Here is a 27154-nt window from a genome sequence, read left to right as displayed (position 1 = left end):
TATGAACTCAGAAGACTAAAATTGTATATTCCCTAATTTTATTACAAGATCTAGTGGCTTGTGGAAGAATGTAAGATCGTTGCAAAGGTTCGATGGATCTTAGTTGCGATTGTAAAAATGAAAATAAATAAGCAAGAAAATGTAAAAATAAAAGAAAAATTCAGTCACCCTAAATTTGTAACTTTTGGGTGAAACCCGTGTTTTTTGTAATTTTCTCTAAAAATTGATGTAAAATCTATTTATTTAATAGTAAAAGTACATGAAGTGGAGACTTCACACTCTAGAGTCCATGACTTTCATTAGCAAATGAAAAAGTTGAGGAACTTTTTTTTATCCACTCAAAACTGAAAAAGTTGAGGAACTTTTTTTTATTATATTGAAATAAATTAGGAATTTGGTAAACTACAAAGCTTAGGAAAGCAGATATTAAATGAGCAAATGTGATTACTTTTGAAAATGGGTTACACCTAACATAAAGTACATTGATGAGCTCTAACCTCTAGTTATATTTATGATATCAAACTTTTACCTATCGAAGAGGGTTCCATTACCTAACATGTAGAAAAAGTAACGAACAAGTTGTGATGAAAACTTTTGAAAAACTTTCAACCTAAGTATCCCTATGTTGTAGAGATTTTTATTGGCAGACATTTCTACTGAATTTCTGAACGACAAAATGAGTTAAATTATAGTACTGCTGATGCGGGTGTGAAGCTAATTAACAACCTTGAGGTTTGAACCATTACACATTAAAATATATTACAAGTTACATGAACGTGTGTAAAAGGCTAAGATGGGTTGTTATTGCATAATATATTACACATGCAAAATCTATTTCCCATCTATTTTTTTTAAGGCAAAGAGACCAATTGCAAGCAATAGAACAACACCCAAAAATCATGAGTAACTCTAAACAAAACATAAATCCCATCTCATTATTAGAACACCCTTGGCTTGGCAACAATGGTGGAGTGCTTCAAAATGTGTAAGCTGAATTGCCCACCTTTCTCTGAGGTATCAAGCTTATATTGTCCAGGAGGAGGCAAGAGCTCAAAGTTTTGAACCAAACGACCCAAAGTGATCCCAAGAATGGGTAGAGCCAATATGATTCCAGGACAGCTCCTCCTTCCAACTCCAAAAGGAAGGTACCTAAAGTCATTGCCATTGGCTTCGACTTTCGCTTCCTCTTCCAAGAACCTCTCTGGCCTAAACTCCTCTGGGTTCTTCCATTGAGCCGGGTTGTTGGCCAGCCACCAGGCGTTGACAAGGACCTTGCTCTCGGCCGGAATGTCATAGCCGCCGAGCTTAGCCTCGCGGAGGTTCATGTGAGGTACCAGAAGTGGAATGGCCATCCGTAGTCGGAGAGTCTCCTTGATCACTGCTTGGAGGTAAGGGAGCTTGTTGGTGTCTGGCTCTGTGATCTGCACACCTGGCCCTAGCACAGTGTCTAGCTCATTACGAAGCTTTTGTTGAATCTCTGGATGGTTCACTAGCTCTGCAATGCCCCACTCGATTGACCATAAAGTTGTCTCGATTGCTGTATCATCAATAAATAATATTAAAATACTTCATCTTTTTTTAGCTAACTAAATGGAGCCTCATAATAAACTAAGATACATGATACATTCATTTAAGGATTGTCCTGGATCACAGATGGTTAACTTGAACAAAAAAATGGGTGGTCCCAACCCAACTTATTCTAGGGTGTTTGTGTATCCATTTGTTCAGGTTATAATATATTTTAATTAATTGAATGTAAAAGTTAAAAATTCAACTACAACCTATCAAATTAAGAGGCAATTTGATGAGTTAGCTTGCTTAAATCAATTTTAATTTTGTTTAAAAATATTTAAATAATGAGATTTAACAAACTAAAAATACAGTATAAATATTCTAAAATAGACATATTATTCTAAATTGAAAATTTAATTCATATTGTAATTTCATTATTGAAAATTTTAAAACAATATTTAATATTATATATAATATATTTATATATAATAATTAATATATATGTATAGATGAAAAAAATAGTTAATTTTTTTATTATGTGTATATTGAATGGATTGGTATAATTTTCAAATTGCACAATAGAGAGATTTGAATTTTTGTCGAGATATTTATTTTTATATTTTTGGATTTTATCAATTCGACTTGAGTTGGGCGTTGCATAAACTTTTGCAAACCCCTAACTTATAAAATCCTCCATTAAAAAAGCTGATCTTGCTTACCAATAGCATTTCTATTGCTTACCAATCTTATTACTATTTATACTTTTCAACTTTTACTCTGACTAATTCCAACAATGAATTAAGAACCCACAATCCACCCCACTCTGGGGCCTACTTAACACCTTTTACCTAGCAGTTTACAGTGACACTAAGAAATAGTACAATTTTTAAGAGACCCATATCATTAATTACTTAAAAGCCTGTATATATATATATATACTGCTTGAAGAGTGGCTAAAACTGTGTCCTTCTTTACTTTCAAAAAACAAAAACCAAAAAAAAAAAACTGTGTACTTCTTTTGCTAAATTAAACCACCTATTTAATAAAGCTTAACTTCTCGTAATTTTTTTAAACCTATCTAATTCATTTATTTTTCTCATTCATTTCAAAATTACTTTTAATTTTATAAAATAAAGAGTAAGATAAAAAATGAATATATACATATATATATATATATATACCAGCAACGTTAATGTTTTCAACAATGTAAAGTATATTGTCTTCGTTAATCTCTCCCTTTTGCTGAGCATCAAGAATGTGATCAATGGCGCATTTCAACGCATTGTTATCGGTTCTCGTCGTGCTCGCCAGCTTCCTGAAAATAAAAAAACCATTACATAATGTCACTGTCCAACCCTTCGCTAAGGCAAATTATATTCAAAATAGATATGTAAACAAAATTGAAAATTCTCACTTCCTCTCCTCGAGAAAATAGTCCTTGAAGAGCATAAATCGCCTCTCCTTAATCTCTTTGCAAAGCTTCAAGTAACCTCTCAAGAAAGGCCTCAGAATGGGAATAAAATCGCCATAGTTGTACTCGAAGCTCTGAGCCAAACGACTCCTCTCCCCATTCAGCATCTTCAACTTCACAAACAAAGGATCGTCCTCCCTCTCAAACCTCCGATCGAACATAATTCGATACATGTTGTTGTACATCATGAGCTGGAGTCTCTTCCTCAGCACGATTCCACATCCAGAGGCTTCCGGATTCTTCTTCACGTCATCAACGACCCTCGCGATTTCGTCTTCCCACCCCACCCGGTACTGCTGGACCACCTTGTTTGTAAAGAAAGGCACGGTCATGATCCGCCTCATCTTTCGCCAATGCTCGCCGTAAACGGTAAAAACCATGTCCTGACCTTTCCCTGTAAAGATGTCAAAGACAACGTTTCTTGTTCTGGACCCGAACTCAACGCCCTGGGTGTGGAGGACCTCCTTGGCGAGCTCCAGTGACGAGACCACCACGAGGTTGCGCTGTCCCATACGAAGAAGGAAAATGTCGCCGAACCTTTTGGCGAGGTCGGAGAGGTTGCGGTGGTTGAGGTCATCGCCAACTTGGAGCCAGTTACCGAATATCGGAACCGGTAATGGCCCCGGAGGACGCTTAAATTTCTTGCCACGGAGCTTAGAGACTAATATGGCGGCGAGGAGCGAGAAGAAGAGAGAGAGGAGAAGCTTCTCGAGGAAGAGGAGGTCCATGGCGAATGGCGATCGTTGAGTTTTGGGGGCAATTTTGAGAGTATCAAATATATAGGAGGGAACACGAACTTGAGAGAATAACTGTTCAAATTTTTTGTTATTTTAATAAAAAAAAAAGGAAGAGAGAGTTGGGTAGGTGATGATTTGAGTTAGGTGAAGATTGTGTGAGTAAGAAAAACGTTTGGTGAGAGAGTGTGACGGTCGTTAGTTTTAACGGAGGTTATGAGAGGGTTAGGTAAGTGAGTGTGAGTGAATGAGGATGGAAGAGAACCAAACCTAATTTTCAGCCATTCAATTTTTCATTATTCAATTAGGGATGTTCGTGGTGCGGTTGATGCGGTGTTTTTCTAATTTTTTGGACCACACCACATATGCGATTTGAATAATTTTCCAAACCACAACCCGCATCGTATAGACCTCAAATCGCACCGCAAGAATGAAGTGTGGTGCGGTGCGATTTTGGCGGTTTGTACCTATTACCAAATAATTTAACAATTAAATATTATAATTAAAAAATATTCATAATAAATCTCATAACCATAGAGTGTTTAAAAAAATAATTAAATGTACAACAAGCTAATAAACTTTAAGCAAAACAATAAAAATATAATAAACTAATAACAAATAAAAATATAATATAAACCTAAATATTATTTTAATTAAGGAGAAATAACTTTAGATTGAAGTATAATATGTGTTAGCATCCTATGAAATATTATATTTCTTTCTAGATATTGTGTATATTATTTTATACTATATAAATATTTATGCATTAATTTTAAATATAGTAAAATTAAAAAATATATATATAAAAAGTTAATATATATAATGATGCGGTGCGGTGTGGTTTGAACCGCATTTATAAAATTTAAACCCACAAACCGCACTGCACCACGCGGTTTGACAAAAATACAAACCGCACCGCGAAGGGTTCTAAACCGCAAATTGCGGTGTGGTGTGGTGCAGTGTGGACGGTTTGTGCGGTGTGGGCGGTTTTATGAATACCCCTATCTCCAATTATGAGATGCAGATTAATAGGGCCCTTATGGAATACCTCAGTTGGGTTTGAGTTTTGAGACACCTCAAATGGGACAAAAGTAAATAAACTGTTCATTCATGTGAAATAACTTGGTATACCCAGTTTTATAACCGGTTAACATATTATTTCGTGTTAGAGGTATTATTTATTTATTTATTTTAATTTTAATTTTGAAATTAAGTATACAATTTGGGGTAGATATGTAATTTGGTTTTTTTGGTAAGTTGCATTTACATTTGACAGAATTGCATTTTTCTCGCTAGAGTTTGCATCCATTGTGTCAAATGAGTTTACTGTTGGTGTTGCATGTATTCAGACAGCTCGACCTCAACAAAGCTGGGTCTCTGTAAAATGGTGTTGTCATGGTTTTGATTTTATGGCTTGAGGTGGGTTGCTCATTATTTTGTGATTCGCTCAAGTCCTTCCATTTATTAGGTAAGTTTTTATTGTTTTTGTTCTTCTAATTTGATTGTGGGGGTGTCAGTGGTGGACTCGAAAATGGTTGGTTTAATGTTTAGTTTTGGTAATAAATAGAAGGAAGAGTGGAAGTGAAGGTCTTGTAATGTAGTTTTTAGTTGAGGACCAACTGTTTGATGTTTTGTTTGAACGAAACATTTGTCCAAATTATGGAGCACCGTAGTAGTGGTTATGCTTGATTTATATTATGTTGGAAACTATTTTGTTTGTGCTTATATTCGTATTTTAGGACATGTTTTTCTTTGCTTTATTAGTAGATTGTTGTTTATGTTTGGTATAAGTATAGAAAAACAAGCTGAGAAAAAACAGTTGAAAATTTTTCTGGTTTTTTTTATCAACTTTAAAAAACAATCCTATGGTATTTCGATGTTGCTAATTTTTTGTTTGGTACTACTTTTTTTTATGAGAAATTCATGTAGGGGTGTAGGAAAATTATGAAATAAGGGGTGAATGGAATTGGTTTATCAATTTGGAGTAGTATAGTTGAGTGGATTTGTTGCTACGTAATTATACATGTCATTTAGATTTATCGATTGATATGTATGTATTGCTTGCCATTTATCTTAAACTCTTATTTTAGTTTTAGATAAATAGATTTTACATGGAATAAGATCTCTAAAATTTTGTTAATTTTTATGCTCTTGAGTAACTACTTTGATATAGCATTAAATGGCGAGAAAAGGGACTTTACTAGGTTGTGAAATAGGAGAAATGACACATGAACCAAAATATATTATTGATCTATGTTAAGTGCGTAGGCTAATTATCTTATTAATCAGACTGTAATATCACTTATACGGAAGAGAAATGTGTAGATGTTAACAAATTGTTGCTTATAAGGGGCATTTTCTGAAATCGTTTGTAATATGAACCTAGAGAGCAATGTAAGCTAAAGTCATTGGTTATATCCTTGATTCCAGTTGAGAAGTAAACAGAGGTCAGTTATCCTTCATTTGATTATTCTTCTTTAAATTTTACTAACCTATAAGTTGTTGAAATTTGTTTGACTTGGTATGTTAATGAAGTTTGCGGACTTTTATGTAGCAGCACAGTTTTTCTATTATTGTTTCATGCAATCTTAGAACCGCATGAAACAATAAAATACGAAATTAAAAATTGCCCCTCCACAACACAAGAAAAGTTAACAAAAAAAGGAATTGTCAAAACCACCAAAAATCACCCCTTTGTGTTTATGTTGGCCTGAGTTTGGGGTGTTAAGCCCATTTTGGATCTATAATCTTGTTCAACTCTGTTATGGTTTTTCATTATTGCCCCTCTATTTAAAGGGACTTATTCTAGCAAAAAAAAAAAAACAACATAAATGTGAAAGATGCACGATGGAATGCAAACAAGAAACTCAAAAAATCCACTGTAATGGACCAAATAACTCATGTATTTTTATGCCCATCGGTAATTTCAAAAACCCGTGAAGAGTGAACCCATGTCCATACACTTCAAGTTACCTCAAGAAGCCACAAAAGGGATGTTCCAACTCTATCTTCAATTCAAACCATTCGCCTATATTGCAAACAAAAGATAAAAAATAAACAAAGATGGTGGAGAATTAATGATGATGAAGAATACAACAACAGAACAATAGTTTCTTTACCAAATAAACATCCATGAAAAGGTACTAAAAAAAATTCACAATGGCACAAATAAAAAGAAAAAAACAACCGGTTACCAGTTTCACCAACTTTTTACCCTTACTTTTTATTGAGACCATTGGATTCCAAAAATCTGACATATCCTCCCATCCAACGGCTCACAACATGTTGAGGTGTGTAATCCCTCAAAACCAACCGAGGGATTACATAATTGGCCATACTAGTAGTGATTGTATATAGTAACATTGTTTCTATCCGTACAATGGTAATTTAGTTAGTTTGTTTAGTTATATTAAAAAAAGGGAAATTCGCATATCTCTTCTATATAAAAAGTGGGTGGGTAACAACAATTCTTAGTTTTAACACAGTTATTTTAAAATTATGGCATTTTAACAGATTTAAGTAAACTGACGTTAACTTTAACGATTTTATTTTAATTGAATTAAAAACATGATAAATATGTACACAATTTTTTAGATTAACAGAGTTATTTTAAAATTCTGGCAATTTTAACAGATTTTAATAAACTGATGTTAACTTTAACAGTTTCATTTTAATTGAATAAAAAACATGGCAAACTTGTATGCATTTTTTTGGATTAACGTGCTTAAGTGCTATTATTTTAGTTAACGAGATTAACATCTATCAACCAATTACAAAAAATCTTGAACTTGATATTTTTATTTGGAATTTCAAACTTTAACAATTTTATTTAAAATGTTGAAAAATTGATCCCTTCAACAGTGTCCTATTTTCTAGGCCTTGATTTTTTTAATTTGAAAAAAACGTCAGCCAATATAGTCATAGTGTTTTTGTTGAGATCTTTTCACAAAAATATCAATTTTAAATTTTTTCGAAAATAATATCTAATTTAATAGTAGTCTTATAAAAGAGTTACGTATAAGAGTTACATATGAATTATAGAACTTCTCTCCAAAGCAATATACATTCTCTCCAAAACAGTATCTATTCTGAGTACATTGTAGGTTGAGTTCAACTAGAAAACATAATTAAGGTAAATCATTTTTTTTATCCACACAAAATTAAGTGTCAAATTCTTATTTATGTACATAAATCATAGATTTACTAACAATTTTTTTATTTAATCAGGTAGTCAATCTATGCAATTTTCAAGGTAAATCGACACACAAAAATAATTCAACAAAACAAAACACAAGGTAGCATCTTATACAAATTCATTTATGATTTACTATAACCATCTTATAGACACAAAATTAAGTCTCAAATTCTTTATAACCATACATCATTAATTTACTAACCATTTTTTCTCAAATAACTATGTTTCAAATTTTTTATAAACATTCATCATAGATTTACTAACTATTCTTTTTCTAAATTCAGGTTGTCAATCTACGCAAAATTCCAAAGTAAATAGACACACAAAAGTAATTAAAGTTCAACAAAATAAAACACAAGATAACATCTTATACAAATTCAGTTATGATTTACTCTATTAATCCTGTACAAATTCAGTTATTAATTACTATATTATATTATGCTATGTGAGTAAAAATATTTTAGATGTTTTTAGTTTATGAATTTAGTGAGTTTAAAATAGTAACATTAGAGAAATAAAACTATTAATTGCTATGCTAATAAATATAAAATAGTCAAACAATAAAATAGTAGATAGAGAGAACTATGAAAGAAACCTACAACCATCAACAAGATTTTAAGATTGATTAGATTAACTATCAACATTAAATAATGCTAACCATACATAAATAAAATACTTAGATGTAGGGCATGAGATTGTTAAAATGTAACATAATTTTATTAAAAAATTATGTGGAGCCAATTAAAAAAGAAAACCAAAAACATATAAAACTTATACTTCCATATGAAAAGTAGCACATTAATATTTAATATAATCTTTTAACCCACCCCATATAATAAAATTCATTCTTTTAACCCACCTCATATATGAAATCCATTCTTTTAACCCACCCCTAGAAAACAAAAGTACAAACACATTTCAAAGAAATATATACCACATAAACATAAATCAACCATCTCAAAAACTCAATTCCTATTACTCAAATCTGCACAATACTTAAACATAAACATAAATCAATCATCTCAAAATCATAAACAAAAAAGTATTGTTTCAGAAAAAATCATTTTTGACAATATAATATACTAGGTAACAAAAATATAAACAAAAATGCATATAGAACCTTCCAACGACTTGTCAATTCCTACTGAATTACAAAACTATTTATTAATTACACTCCACAAAACAAAACAAACATAACAATATAGTCAAATAAAAATCAACATCCACATGGTTATAGTCATGCAAACACACGAATAAATAAACAACAGGAAAGTCCAATCAAATATAAACCTGAAAGTAAATAAAACACAAACAAAAAAAAACTGATAATATACCTCAAATAAAATTTTACCAAGCCATTCCAAGCTACAACCTAGACATATAAAACTTATACTTCCATATGAAAAGTAGCACATTAATATTTAATATAATCTTTTAACCCACCCCATAATAATGAAATTCATTCTTTTAACCCGCTCCATATATGAAATTCATTCTTTTAACCCGCTCCATATATGAAATTCATTCTTTTAACCCACCCATAGAAAACAAAAGTACAAACACATTTCAAAGAAATATATACCACATAAACATAAATCAACCATCTCAAAAACTCAATTCCTATTACTCCTTTCTGCACAATACTTAAACATAAACATAAATCAACCATCTCAAAAACATAAATATAAAAGTATTGTTCAAGAAAAACTCACTTTTGACAACATAATATACTAAATAAAAAAAAAAAAATGCATATAGAACATTCCAACAACTTGTCAATTCCTACTGAATTACAAAACTATTTATTAATTATACTCCACAAAACAAAACAAACATAACAATATAGTCAAATAAAAATCAACATCCACATGGTTATAGTCCTGCAAACACACGAATAAATAAACAACTGGAAAGTCCAATCAAATATAAACCTGAAAGTAAATAAAACCCAAAAAAAAAAAAAAACTGATAATATACCTCAAATAAAAATCTACCAAGCCATTCCCAGCTGCAACTTAGACATATAAAACTTATACTTCCATATGAAAAGTAGCACATTAATATTTATGAAATTCATTCTTTTAACCCACCCCTAGAAAACAAAAGTACAAACACATTTCAAAGAAATGTATACCACATAAACATAAAAGTATTGTTTCAGAAAAGCTCACTTTTGACAACATAATATACTAGATAAAAAAATATAAACAAAAATGCATAAAGAACATTCCAACAACTTGTCAATTCCTACTGAATTACAAAACTATTTATTAATTATACTCCACAAAACAAAACAAACATAACAATATAGTCAAATAAAAATCAACATCCACATGGTTACAATCCTGCAAACACCCGAATAAATAAACAACAGGAAAGTCCAATCAAATATAACCCTGAAAGTAAATAAAACACAAACAAAAAAAACTAATAATATTCCTCAAATAAAATTCAACCAAGTCATTCCAAGCTGCAACCTAGTCGTTGCAATCCAAAGCCATGACCCAGCTCACTGCTTCTAAAAAGACACAAATTAAGCATATTTAGTGCACAAAGACTCAGAAAACAACATAATCAGATTTTTAAAAAATAATACCCACTATAAACAAAGAAATAAAAACTAAATACAAAAAATATCTAAAATTCTCAATCCAAAACCTAAATCCAATCCAAACACAATTTTCCTCCAATGAAACCAAAATCCCATGAATAAATTCAAAACCCCATGGAAACTGAGAAAAGCAACCAACAATACAACATATACACTCATACACATAGAAGGACCACAAGGAATGCTAACAACCATTCGCCTATATATCAACAACAAAACACAAAGGCGTAAACTTCTTTGCTGCTTGGAAATAAAATACTCATCTTGTAGAAGCAACAACTATTTCAACAATCAAAGGTCATTGATGAGGACATAGTAACTGCCAGTATTGATTTCCCTCGAGACTTTGCTAACTCAAGACTGAAGGAGATGATTGTTTTCACTCACAGATTCTCCAAGAACATATTTCGAACCAAGGAGCTCTTTGCATGAAGGACTGTTCAAATGTTCAGCTCATTGTTGGACCCGGCCAAAAGAACCACCAAACCTTGAAACCCAAATAATGCAATAAAGATAAGGACATTAATAACAACAAATGGGATATTTAATGATTTAGGGGTCAAACTTTAGGGGAAAATGAAATTGTAAAACTATTTCAACAATACACAAATAAAAAGTGAAAAGAATAGAAGAAAGGCAGAAATCACACCTCCTCTGTCTGGGTTTGGTGTGTGAACAGGCGAGGTGAGGTGGCGCAAGGGTGGTCACATGGTGGTGATGGCTAAGTTCAGGTCACCTAGCTTCAAGGTTGCGCACGAGGGAGGCCGAGATGGGCCTGGTTGATTCGGACACTTGCGCTTGGGTCGTCGAAGATGATGAGGGAGTGACGACGGGGGCTGAGTACTTTTGGGTGAGGGGAGATGGACCTAACGCTTCAGTAGCGAAGTCAGGGCAACTTCATCATCACAAGTTGAAAAGGAAGAGTCGATAGCCGTGGGTGGGTGGAGCTGGTGGAGTGGTGGTGGGTTCCTTTGCCGAGAGAGAAAAAGGAGGCTTGGCACAGAGGAGAGGGGAGGGAGACGGCTAGGTTTAGAAATGAAATTAGGTTAAGGGTTTTGGTAGAAAAATATATATTTATACTAGGGTTTGATAGATAAGGTTTGATTATTGGGCTTCAGTTAATTAGTTTGGGTTTGGCCCAATAATGTGTAATTTTTACCACCAATGATGTTAAAATTTACCCAAAATTTATACTACAAAAGATTAATAACTAAAAATTTATACTCAAAATTTATAACTTAGGTAAACAAAATTTTTATTTATATATTTAAATTAATTAAAATTAAATAAGCTAGGTATACAAAATTTGGAATATATTATTATCATCAAATAATATTAATAATTATGTTATTTTGAATAAGAAATTGGATATATATATTAATAATAATATTCATAATATATAAATTGTATATTTTAATAAATATATAAATACTATTGTTATTAATTTCCATATATATATATAACATAGTTTGGTGGATTAACATATTATTATATAAAAAATATAATTACATTAAAAATTTAACTTTATGATTATTATAATTTTACTTTCACGATTACACTCATCTCTATTCACCTTCAACACTTTGAGTGCTACCAGGTTAGTATTAAAATATTAATTATTTATTACTACATAAATAATTTGAAGTTGCTTGGAATATGAAAATTTAGTTAATTAGTATATTTGAAAACATATTTTATCATTTAATTATTTAATCTATACTATGATATGATATATTTGTTATTTTTTTCCTGTAGAAATATATCTTGCAGATGAAACATATACTACATTCATTGACAAAATAGAAAATGGTAAGATTTCATTAAAAATAGTTTAAAAAAATTAGAAACCTAAAAAAAATTATGAACTTTATATTTGAATTTTTTTTCCTTTTTGAAGATCATGACAAACCACCTACAAGAAGAATTTCATATAAAGATTTTCTGGAAGAAAAAAAGGAAGAAATTCATAGAAAACAAAGAGAGAGATATGCTAAATAGAAAACATTAAAAACCAATTCAATTTGTATAAATGATATCGAATCATCAAATAACGATGATTTGGACACATTTGATAATAATCGTACGACAGTATTGATTACTCAACATTCAAATATTGGTGTTCAATACACGAACAATATTGAACATGTTAGTCCTCTTCAAAGAGTATCAAAGAGACAGCGAAATTCTCATACTCATACTGACATCAATGAAGAGGGATCATCTCATGAAGTCTTAATCTATCCCAATCTTGATGGCACCGGGCTAATTCATTCAGAGCCAAATTCATCTATAAATGTATTTATCCAACAGATTTTCCTGAAATTATTTTTCTCAGTAGTCTAATTCAACCATCCTTCTATTCATTTTTTCTTAACATTTCAAATTTTTTTATGAATAGGACCCATATGTTGTTCGACATGATCTAATCTATAAAACAAACATACCAAGACCTTGTAGGGGTAAGGAATTAATATAAAATTAGTTAGTTTTTCAAAATTATTCATCAAAACAATATGGACAGTTTCATTTTGTTTTCTAAATAGTCATTCTCATCAAAATAGGTCAATTTCATACGCGTTCTACTGGATTTAGACAATTTCTAAAAGTAGTGCCATCTGAACCATATTCACTTCCATTAGTGCCTAGCTGTTGACATTGTAAAGCAAAGCGATTCTGCCATGAAACAACTGGGTTTTGTTGTGCTGATGGAAAAAATTCTTTGGCCACAAATAATGTACCAAATGAGCTTTATGCGTTGTTTACATCCAACAATAGTGAATCTCAACATTTCCGAACATACATTCAAACTTATAACAATAAGCTTGCGTTTACATCGTTCGGTGTTAATTTTGATAAAGAACTTTGTCGAAGAAATAGAGGAATATATACTTTCAGAAGCCAAGGACAAATCTATCACTATATCAACGACTTGCTCCCTTCCAATAGTCATCCTTCTTATCTCCAATTGTATTTCTACGACACGGAGCATGAATTACAAAATCGAATTTCTGATTCAAACAAAATGGAGCCATCAATTGTAACCCAGCTCATCAATATTCTTCACATCAATCCTTATTCCATTTTTTTTTTCGTTCACTTGGAGATCTCCCTGATTTGGAAAAACAAATCATTCATATAAAAACAGATGCTGGGCTTGATCAACGTGTATTCAATGCCCCTACATCCTCACAAGTTGCAGTGATATGGGTCGAAAATGATGACGGAGATCAACCAAGAGGACGTAACATTCTTGTGTATAACCATTCTGGTGGAAATCATAAAGTTCAGTATTGCTTTGGGTGTTATGATCCACTGCAATATTTGATATTATTTCCTTTCGGTGATACTAGTTGGCATCAAGGGATTCAAAGGATTAGAAGAAGCAGATCAAAGTACAACGAAACAAACCCATCAATAAATCCTCAAGAATCAGCCACTGCAGAAGTGTTACTTGAAACAAAAGAGCGAGGTTAGACTATAGTATTAAAAATTTAGAAAAATACATTTAGTATATATACATCCACGTTAGTAACATTTCCTTCACATTAAACTTTTGTAGGATTAAACCAACAAAGAAAGTGCCCAATAGTTTCATGTCGCGAATATTATTGCTACAAGTTGCAAATAAGAGAAAATGTCAGATCAATTTTGCTGCTTTCTGGTCGATTATTACAGCAATTTGTAGTTGATAAGATCGAGACCTCAAGACTAGATTATTTTAGAGGCAAGCAACAACATATTCGATCAAAGCTGTATCAAGGTATTGTTGATACAATTACGCTTGGGGAAACAAATCCTTCTAATGTTGGGAAACAGATTATACTCCCATCTTCTTTTATTGGAGGTCCAAGAGACATGAGAAAAATATATATGGAAGCAATGGCTTTAATTCAACGTTACGGAAAACCTGACATTTTCTTAACGATGACATGCAATCCAAATTGGCCAAAAATTACAAATGAACTAAGTCCACACGAGGAGAGTCAAAATCGACTTGATTTGGTTGTTCGAGTCTTTCATGCGAAATTGGAAGAATTAAAGGACCAGTTATTCAAAAGGCAAATATTCGGAAAAGTGTCAGCATATGTCTATGTTATTGAGCATAAAAAAAGGGGTCTTCTGCATGCCCACTTTTTAATTATCTTACAAAATGATTGGAAACTCCATGCACCAAAATCTTTTGATGAGATCGTATCAGCAGAGATACTTGATAAAAATACAAAACATCCACCTCCATAACGCTGTTGTGAAGCACATGATGCATGGACCATGTGGAGTATTGAATCCATCAAATGTTTGCATGAAAGAAAATCATGAATGCAAAAGTAATTATCCAAAGAAATATGCATCTGCAAAAACTGTTGGAAACAATTGCTTCCCAATATATAGGCGCTCAAACAATGGAATGACTATGAAGGTTCGAGGAAAAAATCTAGACAATCTTTGGGTTGTTCCATACAACCTATATCTCCTTGCAACATTTGACTCTCACATTAATGTAGAGATTTGTTCTACAATAAAAGCAGTGAAATATCTTTACAAATACTTTTATAAAGGTCATGATCATGTCGCTTTCAACTTAGTTTCTGAAACAAACAATCAACAAGTTGATGAAATCCAACAATTCCAGTCAACCCGATGGATTGCTCCCCCAGAAGCAATGTGGAAAATATATAGATTTATTATCAATGAGATGTCCCCAGCAGTGTATAGTTTGCATTTACATCTGGAGGATCAACACTCGGTCACTTTCCGAGCAAACGACAATCTAATTAACATCCTCAATTTAGACCATTCTAGAATAACTATGCTAACACAATTCTTTGCATTAAATCGAGTAGATGAAATAGCAAAGAAATTATTGTACAAACAAATTCCAGAATATTATGTTTGGAACCATCAACACAAAGAATGGACTCCCCGAAAAACGAAAACAGTCATAGGTCGTATTGTTACAGCAAATCCATTTGAGGGTGAGTGTTATTTTATGCAGATATTGCTAAACCATGTAAGGGGACCGTTGTCCTTTGAAAATCTTAGAACAGTCGAGGGCATTTTGGCCCCCACATTTCGTGAGGCAGCAACAATGCATGGTTTGTTACATAGAGACAGTAGCTTAGAAGACTGTTTACATGAGGCATCTTTATATCAAATGCCATCCAGTTTGAGGTGACTGTTCGCAACAATATTGGTATATTGTAATCCAACCAATCCAAGAGACTTTTGGGAACGTTTTGAGGAAGATATGTCAATTGATTTCAAATCATCAGAAGATTCTACATCGACTGCAAGATATCATGTATTAAGGTCAATCTCTTCTACAATTGAATCAATGGGGAAAAACATTAACTCTTACCATATTCTTGATGAATACATTTCTTTCGATGGAAATGGATTTCTATCTAGAGAAATCGATGATGAGTTGGGTGTTGAAATTCCAGAAGAAGATATTACATCTTCAAGATCACTTAATAGCGAGCAACAACAAGTGTATAATGTAGTGTTGGAAAATCAAACCAAAATGCAAAACTCTTTGTAGATGGCCCAGGTGGGATAGGGAAAACATTCCTATACAGGGCACTTCTAGCAATAGTACGATCAAGAAACTTGGTAGCACTTGCAACTGCTTCATCAGGTGTGGTTGCATCTATAATTCCAGGAGGTCGAACAACTCACTCACGCTTTAAGCTTCCACTTGATACTGGCGAAAAAACCATGTGTTGTGTGAGCAAACAAAGTGCACTTGCAAACCTTCTTCGTGCAGCAAAATTAATAATATGGGATGAGGCACCAATGAAAAGAAAACAACACATAGAGACATTAGACAAAATGCTACGAGACATCAATGATTCTGACATAGCCTTCAGTGGAAAGGTTGTTGTTTTTGGGGGAGATTTTTGACAAGTATTACCCGTGGTCCGTAAAGGAACTAGACAAGAGCAGGTTAATTCCAGTTTGGTTCATTCTTACTTGTGTCCTACATTGACTAAGTTTCAACTAACTGAAAATATGCAAGCAAGATTAGATCCAATGTTTTCAAATTATGTGTTAGTAGTAGGTAATGGATTGCCACCAACCACAAAAGATGAAATCATAAAAATACCAAATGGGATGATTGTTCCCTATGATGATGACAAGACTTCATTAGATCACTTAATACAAGACGTTTTCCACAACATTCAAGAATGTTAAGGAAATATGTCAACTATGATGACCTGGGCCATACTAACACCAAAGAATAGTTTTGTCGATGAAATAAATGCATTGTTAATACAAAGATTTCCAGGTGAAGCCCATCGATATTACAATGTAGATGAGACATCAGTTATGGAAGATTTCTTAAACACATTAACGCCTAATGGACTTCCACCTCATGAATTATTACTAAAGAAAAATTGTCCCATCATGCTCCTAAGAAGCATTAATCCTTCAGAGGGACTATGCAATAGAACCTGTTTGATTTGTCGAGCTTTCGATCGAAATATCATAGATGCTGAAATTGTCGTTGGACATCATACGGGAAAAAGAGTCTTCATTCCAATAATACCGTTTTTACCAAATGTGGTTGATAATAGTGGTTTTCCGTTTAAGCGAACTCAATTTCCTATAAGATTAAGTTTTGCAATGACCATAAATAAGTCACAAGGCCAAACATTGGATTATGTTGGGATTTATTTACCACAACCAGTATTTTCTCATGGCCAATTATACGTGGCTTTATCAAGGGCAAAGACAACGTCTACAGTGAGGATTTTAATTCGACCAGTGACTACTGATAAACTTGACAAAAACTACACCAAAAATATTGTGTACACAGAATTATTATCATCATCATTTTTAAATTACTGTTTACGTTGGTAATATTCACAGATTTTATTAATCTATTTTCGGTCCATTATTCTATTATTCCATTATTTCATAAATTAATAATTCAAATACATTATATTTATGTGTGTAATATTCTTCTATATTTACAAGGAAAAAATGCCAACAATATGTACCTTGGAAAATCAAGATGATTGTGGCAGACAAATCTCTAAAGCGAACAAGTCGTAACTCAGCAGTCAAATACCAAAATCTAATATTAATCGACCAACAGGTATCATATTTGTTATAATATATATTAGTTTGAAAATTACTAATACTCTCCTAAATGAATGTAGCATACCTCTATTTATCATTTGCAACTCATATAATACAATATTAACCATTATTTCTTAAAATTTTGGTTCAGGGGAATCGAGTCCAATCAATAATTTATGGAACAGATATTGACTCTAGGGAGGACACTTTAAAATTGTTTCACTCTTATTGTATCAGTGACGCCCTTGTCAAAAATGCCAACCCAAGGTACAAGATTGGAACATATGAATATGATTGGAACCTCAACTCAAGAACACTAATAGAAGATGTAGAAGAACAAGACAATCAAATAGAGGCGCGAAAATATAACATCGTTCCATTTACAGACGACACTTTTACAAAAACTCAGCTGAATGAATAAATATTTCAAATTTAATTCTTATACAAATTGATTATCATCAAAATAACCAATTTCTTATTTCAATATGTAGATTTCTTAACTGTTGCAATCCAGATTGAATCAACAAAATAGATAACCACAAAATTTCAACAACAAACAATCCATAAGATATATCTTATCGATGAAAGGTAAAAAAAGAAAAGTATACTTTCAATTAAATTTAGTATTGATATTACTTTACAAAATGTACACTAACATTTTTTATTCAATATAATTTGTCAGCTTCAACCCAATTAAATTGATTATGTGGGGTCGGTTTGTCCAAGACGAATGCCAAACAATAAAAAAAAATTATTGAAGAATACCCAATAATATTGGGAATACAAATAGTTGTTCGAACATATAGAGGTACTTAGAAATACATAACTTATATATTCTTATATCTTCGATATACTTTCATTAATATAAATCTCAATTTGAACACAGGATTGTCCTGTCATCACGTTCATCAAGTACCTTCACAATCAATCCTCAAATTCCAAAGGCAACTGCATTAAAGCAATGGTAATACTCGCATATTAAAATACACATATTGCTCAAATTACATTACATTTAATTATATTATTTTCATACTGTTATCCCCAAAAATTGGAGATCGATGACATGGTGATAGAGGTGACAAATGGCAGTACATGGTCCGTAAACGACACATTAATAGTCAATAAATATATTGGCTTCTCAGAGTTGTGATAAAGTGATCTGGTTTAGGAGTGGCCCGGTAGACCAATGAAGAATTTTGACTGGCCAGTCAAGTGTCATGACCGACCAGGCATGACCTTGTCCGACTAGTCATATGGTTGTCTGCCCAGGCATGACCTTGTCTGCCCAGGCATGACCTTGTCTGCCTAGGAATGACCTTGTTTGCCCAGGCATGACTTTGTCCGACCAGGCATGAACTTGGCTGATCGGTCATGACCATGTCCGACCAGTCAAGTGCATGTCTGCCCAGCTAAGTGCATGTCTGCCCAGCTAAGTGCATGTCTGCCCAGTCAAGTGCATGTCTGCTCAGTCAAGTGCATGATTGCCCAGTCAAGTGCATGACTGCCCAGTAGAGGTGTGGCCGACCAGACTGAAGGTGATATGCATCAACTAGATAGAGCAGGACTACGTCAAGATTCCCATAAACGACTTCAACAAGAATCAGTCTTGGCATACGCGGGAATCTCTCATTTATCCCACAATTTTGGTGTACTGTTACATTTTGAATATTGTTGTAATTTAAATATAATGAGAATAAGAAAATATCCCGATTATGGGGGATATCAGATGTACGATCCTAAGCCTATAAATACAAGGCTTATGGGATCATAAAAGGACTTTTGGGGACTTTTGATTCAAATTCTTGTTTTCTAGAGAGAGAGTACTTGTATTTGAGGGAACTCTTGTATTCTTGTAATCTACACTGAAGAAACTCAGTTGACTCAGGTTCATCTGATCTTGAGTGCAGATCTATAATCACAACTCTAAGTGGATTAGGCTATTACCATCACATTGGGGCTGAACCACTATAAAATCGTCTGTGTCGTTTATTTTCTCTTGAAGGCTTTATCGTTTTTGACGTTTTCACGTCGTTGGACAAAAACTCGATCAACATTTGGTGCTTTCATTGAGAGCCTGAAGAGAAAGACAGACGATCCCTGAAGTATTATGGCGCCTAAGAACACCAGTGCGCCCTCCAAGAAGACAGGTTCCTCTAAAGAGTCTGTCAGATCAGAAGGTCCTAGCCTTCAAGACCGTGAAACTGAGCCTAGAGTCGTGCTCGAGGACGTGACTCCAGAAGTTGAAGAACTCCAGGAAGCCATGGGTACCTTCCAGGAGGAGGTGGCACAATTCCACGCCAGACAGGAAGCGTTCGCTGAAGAGATGGCCAGGCAGAAAGCCGCGTTAGAGCAGCAAAGGCGGGAAATGGATGCCAGGAGTGAGGAGATCCGACGACAGCAGGAGGAGGCCGATAGGCGACATTGCGAGGCTGCACTCGCTCTGGAGGCAGCTATGCAGCTGGTCTAGGCCAATGCCCAAGCTGCAGCATGAGGAGCAGCCACCCCAGGAGCAAGAAATAATGATGCTGGTCGGAGGACCACTGACAGAGCCAATTCTCATGGACTGGACAGAAGCAGAAGTAACCCCCCTGGTCGGGAAGATGATGGGGACCGATCCAGAACTGCCTCGACGCAAAGGGAGCACTCTAGAACCCCCTCCAGGAGGCACCGATCAGAAACTTCGAGGTCAGGAAGTCACCGATCGGGTAGTAAGAAGACTCTACCTGGGCAGGAGCAAAATAAAGCTCCTCGAGAGAAGAGGACTTCACAATTCAAAGATGGGCATGGTCGTGATGAGGCTGATAGTCATCACACCGACCTGTCAAAGGAAAAGGAGGGCCATGACCAACAAGGAAGGAAAGACTACCCAGGACATACTGAAAGGCCTCCACTACACCCCGACCAGCAGCGTAGTAGGAGAGAGCAAGTCCCGCGTAGTAAGCCCTTTGGGAAATCGAAGAGTACGGTGTTCGATCGGGCAGGGAGCATGCTTCTCGGAAGGATCTAAGGGATGTTATCACCAACAAGAGGAGGACTGTCCCAGTCGAAGGGCAAAATCTGGACCGCCCTGCCAGTCAAGTAGAAATTCTTGACGATGGCGCGCTAGATGGTAATGCCCGACCAGGCAGTCAAGACCTTGGAACCTCATCAGTTGCACCAGCCATCCAAGCCCAGCTTGACATGCTAACAGCAGCAGTTCAAGGTCTGACGAAACGACCCTCTGCGATCGATCCAGTAGACCACAGGAGTGGCAGCCCGTTCTGTGCTCGAATTAGAGCAGCCCAGCCACCAGCAAAGTACAAAGCACCGGTTCTGCCAGTATATACAGAAAAGGCAGATCCCATCAGACATATTGGGAAGTTCGAGGACCAGATGGAATTGCTCGGAGTAAGTGACGATTATCGGTGTAGAGTTTTCCCGACTACCTTGACGGATACTGCCCAGGAATGGTATTGGAAGTTTAAGCCAAACTCCATTACCTCTTGGGAAGCATTCAGGAAGGAGTTTTGTAGACAATTCAGCACTGCCCAAACTCCACCAGTTTATGCCAACCACTTGGTAGATATCAAACAAGGAAAAGATGAGTCTCTAAAGAACTATATACATAGATTCATGAGAGAAGCCAATAGAGCAACTGCTGTAGGAGACGAGGGGAAGATGGTTGCCATATCTGCTGGGATAACTTATCGGAGCCCTTTGTGGGACAGTATACATAGAAATCCAATTTCAACACTTCAATAATTTCTTGATCGGGCGGACAAGTATATGAAATTGGATGATGCAATAGAGAAAGAGGAGAATGGCGTAAACAATCCGGGCGGATCAAGTGACTCTGGTGGAAGGAAACATGGAAATAATGGGTCTGACCACCATGAGGAAAATAAAGCAAAGTTGAATTCAAGTGAAAAGCCAACCAAGTATGAGCCTCAATTCACTAACTACACCACTCTCTCGACCAGCCAAGCAGAGATATATCTTGCTAGTCATGAAGAGGTTCCCTACAAAAAGCTTCCCCCCATCAGGAAAGAGATGAGGAAGAGAGACATGAACAAGTTTTGTCGTTTCCATGGAGATTATAGTCATGACACGAATGAATGCAATCACCTCAAGGATGAGATAGAATTTCTTCTCCGGTTGGGCAAGTTGAGGAAGTACCGGGCAGAGACACCCCAAGGAGAAGGAGGTAGCAGCAATCCTGGTTTCAAGCGACAAAGATCTCCACCCTTGCAGCCCGGACCTGTGGACTTTACCTTAGACACTATATGTGGAGGTCCACACTTGGCTGAGGAAGGCAACGAAGCAAAGGAGAAGTATGCTGAGCGGGAGTGCTAGGATCAAAAACCACTGGAGTGGCAAGCATCGAAGGATATATTATTTCTAAATACCGCTTTTAGAGTGGTAGCTTGATTTCGAGTTGTTAGACTTGTTATTTAAGTTTGGTTTATGAGCTGGTTATTTGTTAACCAGTCATTTTATTTTTGAACAATTTTGGTTGTTTAAGACTCGTTATTAGACATGTTTTGTCCTTTTTAATTTACGAGTAATAAAAGAGACTGCGCGCAGCGTGGTCGATTCTTGCTACAAATATTCATGTGTGTTAGTTATCCGAGCAGTGTTCAACTGGTTGGTAAAATCGGACAGTGTTCAACTGGTCAATACGTTTAAGCAGTGTTCAACTGCTCGAATATTTTCCATATATGCTATGTGTTTCACGAGTAATTAACTGCTCGAACATATTCGGTCAAGTAGCAAGTGAATAAGGATCTTTCAACCATCGATCACCTGGGGGGCACATGGGGTATACTGGTATATAATTTAACACAGGCAATAAGAGCATGAGTTAATATATCTGTTTTTAGGCTGACTTGTAAGTTTTCGAAGTCCAAAAAAGCCATTAAGCTAACTTGTTTGACAAAGCTTAAGTAACTTGGAATTTTTAAAATTTCAAGTTAGGAGCAGATATTCGTGTGACAATAAACATTATGCTCATAAAATGTTAGAGCAATAAGAGTGTGAGAAAGTATACTTAGTATGGACTTATGAAATGTCTAGAATTTCTAAGTTAGAAAACTAAGTACTCATGTGAAAATATAAGGCATACACCAGAGTGACTTTACTATTCACCAAAAACTTATAACTTTTTAAGTATAAAAGAGACTTAGAATGTTTTAAGTTAGAAAAGAAAAGTAAAGTATAAATGCCAACAACTTAGCTATACAAGAATAAAGAGTAAACTACTACCCAGGTACAAGTTTAGCTGATCAGGTGCAAAGTTTTCCTGCTCGGGAGAGCAGATACAACTTCCCTGGTCGGCTAAGCATGTATCACCGATCGAGTAGGAAACTCTGTTGTTTAGAATGACTAACATCGATGAGTCTCTAGAGTGAATCAAAAAAACACGAGCAAATAAATGCAAAGTAAAAATATTTACTACACAGTGAAAAAATTTCTTTGAGAAGAGAAGTCAATTTTTCCCAAGATTGATTGAGAGAAATCAATCTCTCAAAACTCTAACAAGGTGTTTTAATGGTGTTCGGAGGGATAAGGCATGCTTAAGTAGCTATGCCATATGCTCGAGTGGTTGTGTCACATGTCCAAAGCTGCATGACTGAGTGGCTCAACAAACACACCGAGGAGTTGTTGGTACATGCGCATCCGAGGAGCTCCATGTTCGAGCGGCCATGGTTGTGTGCGCGCGTCCGAAGGCTGGTGTCCGAGCGGCTGGAGGAGATGCATCCGAGCGGCTGGAGGAGTTGCGTCTGAGCGGCTGTGTCAATCCGAGGAGATGCGCCTGGTCCGAGGAGCCCGTTTGCGTCCGAGCCGAGGAGAGGCAGTGTGGCCCGAGGGGTTCAAATGGCCATGACTGAGCCCATAGCCAAGGGTCTGATCGGATCACATTTTTATAAAGGAAAAAAAAGTGCAACAATGGCCGATTGACCCCAAGTCTCACTACAAACCCATTCTGAAAAGAAAAAAAAAAGAAAAAAGAAAAGCCTAAAATCTCTAACACTAACACCATTTCTCATCCAAAACACATACTACAACAAGATAAAAAAAAATAGAATTTGAAGAAATCACAAGACAAGTTCAGTTGTGGGGGTTTACGTGAAAGTTATCAACCGGATGGGAGCTTTTGAATGACCTCAAGAACATTTTGCTAGAAGAAAAGTTTATCATACGAGAAAATCGTATAATAAACTTGGGGGGCAAATGTTATCCCCAAAAATTGGAGATCCATGACGTGGCGATAGAGGTGACAAGTGGCAGTACATGGTCCGTAAACGACACATTAATAGTCAATAAATATATTAGCTCCTCAGAGTTGTGATAAAGTGATCCGGTTTAGGAGTGGCCCGGTAGACCAATGAAGAATTTTGACTGGCCAGTCAAGTGTCATGACCGACCAGGCATGACCTTGTCTGCCCAGGAATGACCTTGTCTGCCCAAGCATGACTTTGTCCGACCAGGCATGAACTTGGCCAATCGGTCATGACCATGTTCGACCAGTTAAGTGCATGTCTGCCCAGCTAAGTACATGTCTGCCCAGTCAAGTGCATGTCTGCCCAGTTAAGTGCATGACTGCCCAGTCAAGTGCATGACTACCCAGTAGAGGTGTGGTCGACCAGACTGAAGGTGATATGCATCAACTAGATAGAGCAGGACTACGTCAAGATTTCCAGAAACGGATTCAACAAGAATCGGTCTTGGCATACGCTGGAATCTCTCATTTATCCCACAAATTTGGTGTACTGTTACATTTTGAATATTGTTGTAATTTAAATATAATGAGAATAAGAAAATATCCCGATTATGGGGGATATCAGATGTACGATCCTAAGCCTATAAATACAAGGCTTATGGGATCATAAAGGGACTTTTGGGGAATTTTGATTCAAATTCTTGTTTTCTAGAGAGAGAGTACTTGTATTTGAGGGAACTCTTGTATTCTTGTAATCTGTACTAAAGAAACTCAGTTGACTTAGGTTCATCTGATCTTGAGTGCAGATCTATAATCACAAATCTAAGTGGATTAGGTTATTACCATCACATTGGGGCTGAACCACTATAAAATCGTCTGTGTCGTTTATTTTCTCTTGAAGGCTTTATCATTTTTGACGTTCTCACGTCGTTGGCCAAAAACGCGGTCAACACATATAATCTTCCTATATTTATTTACTTTTATTACTATTCCCTTTTTATTCTAAAGGGCGAATAATAATACACTGAAAATCAAAAGTATCATTGAAACATCATTGACACATCCATCTACTACTCTATCATCTATTGGACTTAAAGAAACCATGAAGATTTGTGATATTCCCTGTGTGATGAAGGCTTTGCAATCTATGGAGGTAAATATTACTTTTTTATTTAAATTTAATAACAAAGTACAATTAGTAACTTTCTAAAGAACAATTCTTATTTGATGTAGAAAGAATACTTTTGGATAGAAGCAAAGATAAATATAATTGATTATGCCCAAATGTACTATTACATGTCGTGTGCAACATGCCATAGAAAAATATGACATAAGTATGAAGAAATAATTGTTTGCGAAAATCCAAACGGCAAACAGCAAGACACCTCCACACCACAGTGAGTAGATTTTATTTAAATTTATAAATAAATTATAAAATTTTAAAAACTAGTATTCACATTAAAACTAATATATTTAAATACATTTTAAGTGCTAGGGCATATGTGCAACTAGAAGATGATACTGGAAAGCTCGATGCTGTTCTGTTCGGAGAAGTAGTAGAATAGACATTTGGTAGTTCTGCAGTCCAGTTGATGGAAAATTCTACAAAGGTAAGAATAAATATTACTACATTTCAAAATAATACATATGAAAAAATCCATAATTTCTATAAACTAACTCTAAATTGTTCTTGCAGGAAATTCCTCAACACATTGAAAGTGTTGCGAATAAATTAGCAACAAAAAAATGGACAATCAAATTGTCTGCAGATGAAGAAAAAATGAAGAATGTCAAATACAAGCATTTCACTATTCTCTCCATTGAAGCCGCACAAGATGACAACAAGGATGAATCATCATCCTAAATTACAAACACAAATTAACACCTTTCTTCATTTATTTATTTATTCAAACAAAATCACATTCTTTATTCTTTATTAAACTATAGACAATTTTATTTCTATTTTTTTATTTACAAAGGTCTACCATTTAAAACCGTTCAATAGCAAAATCACTCGTTCGGAAACAAAAATACCAAATATTTATCAACAATGTTATTGTTTGAATTCCAACAATATTTTTTAGTAATATCTTTATGTCATACATTAAATTAAATATTGTCTTTTAAAATATATGACATTGATTATAGGAAATGTATTCATTTGGTACCCGTATTTTTGCAACTATAGGGTACCAAAACGATACTTTACAAAAATATACTGTACTAAATGATTACCTACCCTAGATTAAATAATAAATTTTACTACGAAAGTTAAAAAATAAAACTAAGTTCACACATTTTCTCAATACAACTAAGAAAACTTGCATTGCACGTTGCTTTCTCCTAATACATATATATATATATATATATATACACTGCATGTTAATAAAAAAAGTCCAAATATACGGTAATTGTAGTTAATTACAAATATACGGCACTCAAATGATGCCAATTAATAAATAATCTATTGGTAAATATGACATCTAAGTCCATTCAATAACATGTGTAATTTTTCCTCATAATAAATTATTAATGTTTTTAGAAACTAATAATATAATTATTAATTATTAGTACTATAAAAACAAATCTAATAATTTGAAAACTATTTATTTAATAATATTATAATATGGCCAAATCTATCACCATAAATTAGTTTGTTGGTTTGATTTTTTTTAACGGATTCTCTTTTAACTAAATTAATCAGAATAAAAAATATATTCGCAAAACAAAATGTTACTCGTGAAAACCAATCTACATAAATTTTAGTTTTTTTAACAAACAAATAAATATAGATTTTAATACTTAAAATTTGGTCATCATTAATTTACTAATTTGAAAATTCATTATCACGGTAACAAATTCTTGTATTTTGTTAACATGTTTGTAACAATGATTTACAGAATTAATTTTATAAGTAAAATATTCAATTTTTGTAACTAAAAAATTTACAAAAATATTAGATGTTAGAACAACTAATATTAATATTATAACAAGTAGTAACAAAACTATTACAATTAATAATAAAATTGTTACATACAATAACTAAAACTCATTAAAAAGTATAAATATGCTACAAGATTGTAACAAGTAGTAACAAAACTATTACAATAAGTAAATAATTTTTTACAAATCTGTAAACAACAATTACAGATTAATTCATAACAACAAAAATTCTATTTTTGTAACAAAAGTTTACAAAACTAATTCACAAATAAAATTATATTTTTTAACTAATAGTTGCATAAATAATTTATATATTTACTTAACATAATTGTAATAAAAATTTACTAGTTTTATAATTTTAATAGTTATTCATTCTCCCAATATTATTCATAACACAAAGTTACTA

The 27154-nt window shown here is 34.1% G+C and overlaps 1 protein-coding gene and 1 long non-coding RNA gene across 3 annotated transcripts; one reads left to right on the top strand and one right to left on the bottom strand.

The window, feature by feature from the left end:
- Window positions 1-709: 709 nt before the first annotated feature.
- LOC133798132 (trans-cinnamate 4-monooxygenase-like) lies at window positions 710-3822 on the bottom strand. Its single transcript, XM_062236335.1, has 3 exons — window positions 2927-3822; window positions 2694-2827; window positions 710-1537 (listed from the first exon to the last, which is right to left on the bottom strand). The coding sequence occupies exons 1-3, from the start codon at window positions 3709-3711 to the stop codon at window positions 939-941; spliced, it is 1518 nt and encodes a 505-aa protein (XP_062092319.1). The 5' UTR covers window positions 3712-3822; the 3' UTR covers window positions 710-938.
- A 726-nt stretch (window positions 3823-4548) lies between these two features.
- LOC133798131 (uncharacterized) lies at window positions 4549-25800 on the top strand. 2 transcript variants are annotated; one of them, XR_009875784.1, is made up of 12 exons: window positions 4549-4888; window positions 5014-5185; window positions 6104-6164; window positions 17502-17622; window positions 17758-17873; window positions 18098-18194; window positions 18289-18414; window positions 18493-18570; window positions 24814-24958; window positions 25039-25202; window positions 25295-25415; window positions 25502-25800. It is a non-coding gene; the product is annotated as an uncharacterized LOC133798131 (long non-coding RNA). The 2 variants fall into 2 exon arrangements; XR_009875785.1 differs by lacking the exons at window positions 4549-4888; window positions 24814-24958; window positions 25039-25202 and having other exon boundaries at window positions 4898-5185.
- The last annotated feature ends 1354 nt before the right edge of the window (window positions 25801-27154 follow it).

Source organism: Humulus lupulus, chromosome 8, assembly GCF_963169125.1.
Source record: "Humulus lupulus chromosome 8, drHumLupu1.1, whole genome shotgun sequence".
NCBI classification, from domain to species: Eukaryota; Viridiplantae; Streptophyta; class Magnoliopsida; order Rosales; family Cannabaceae; genus Humulus; species Humulus lupulus.
This window is presented reverse-complemented; position numbering and strand designations above follow the sequence as displayed.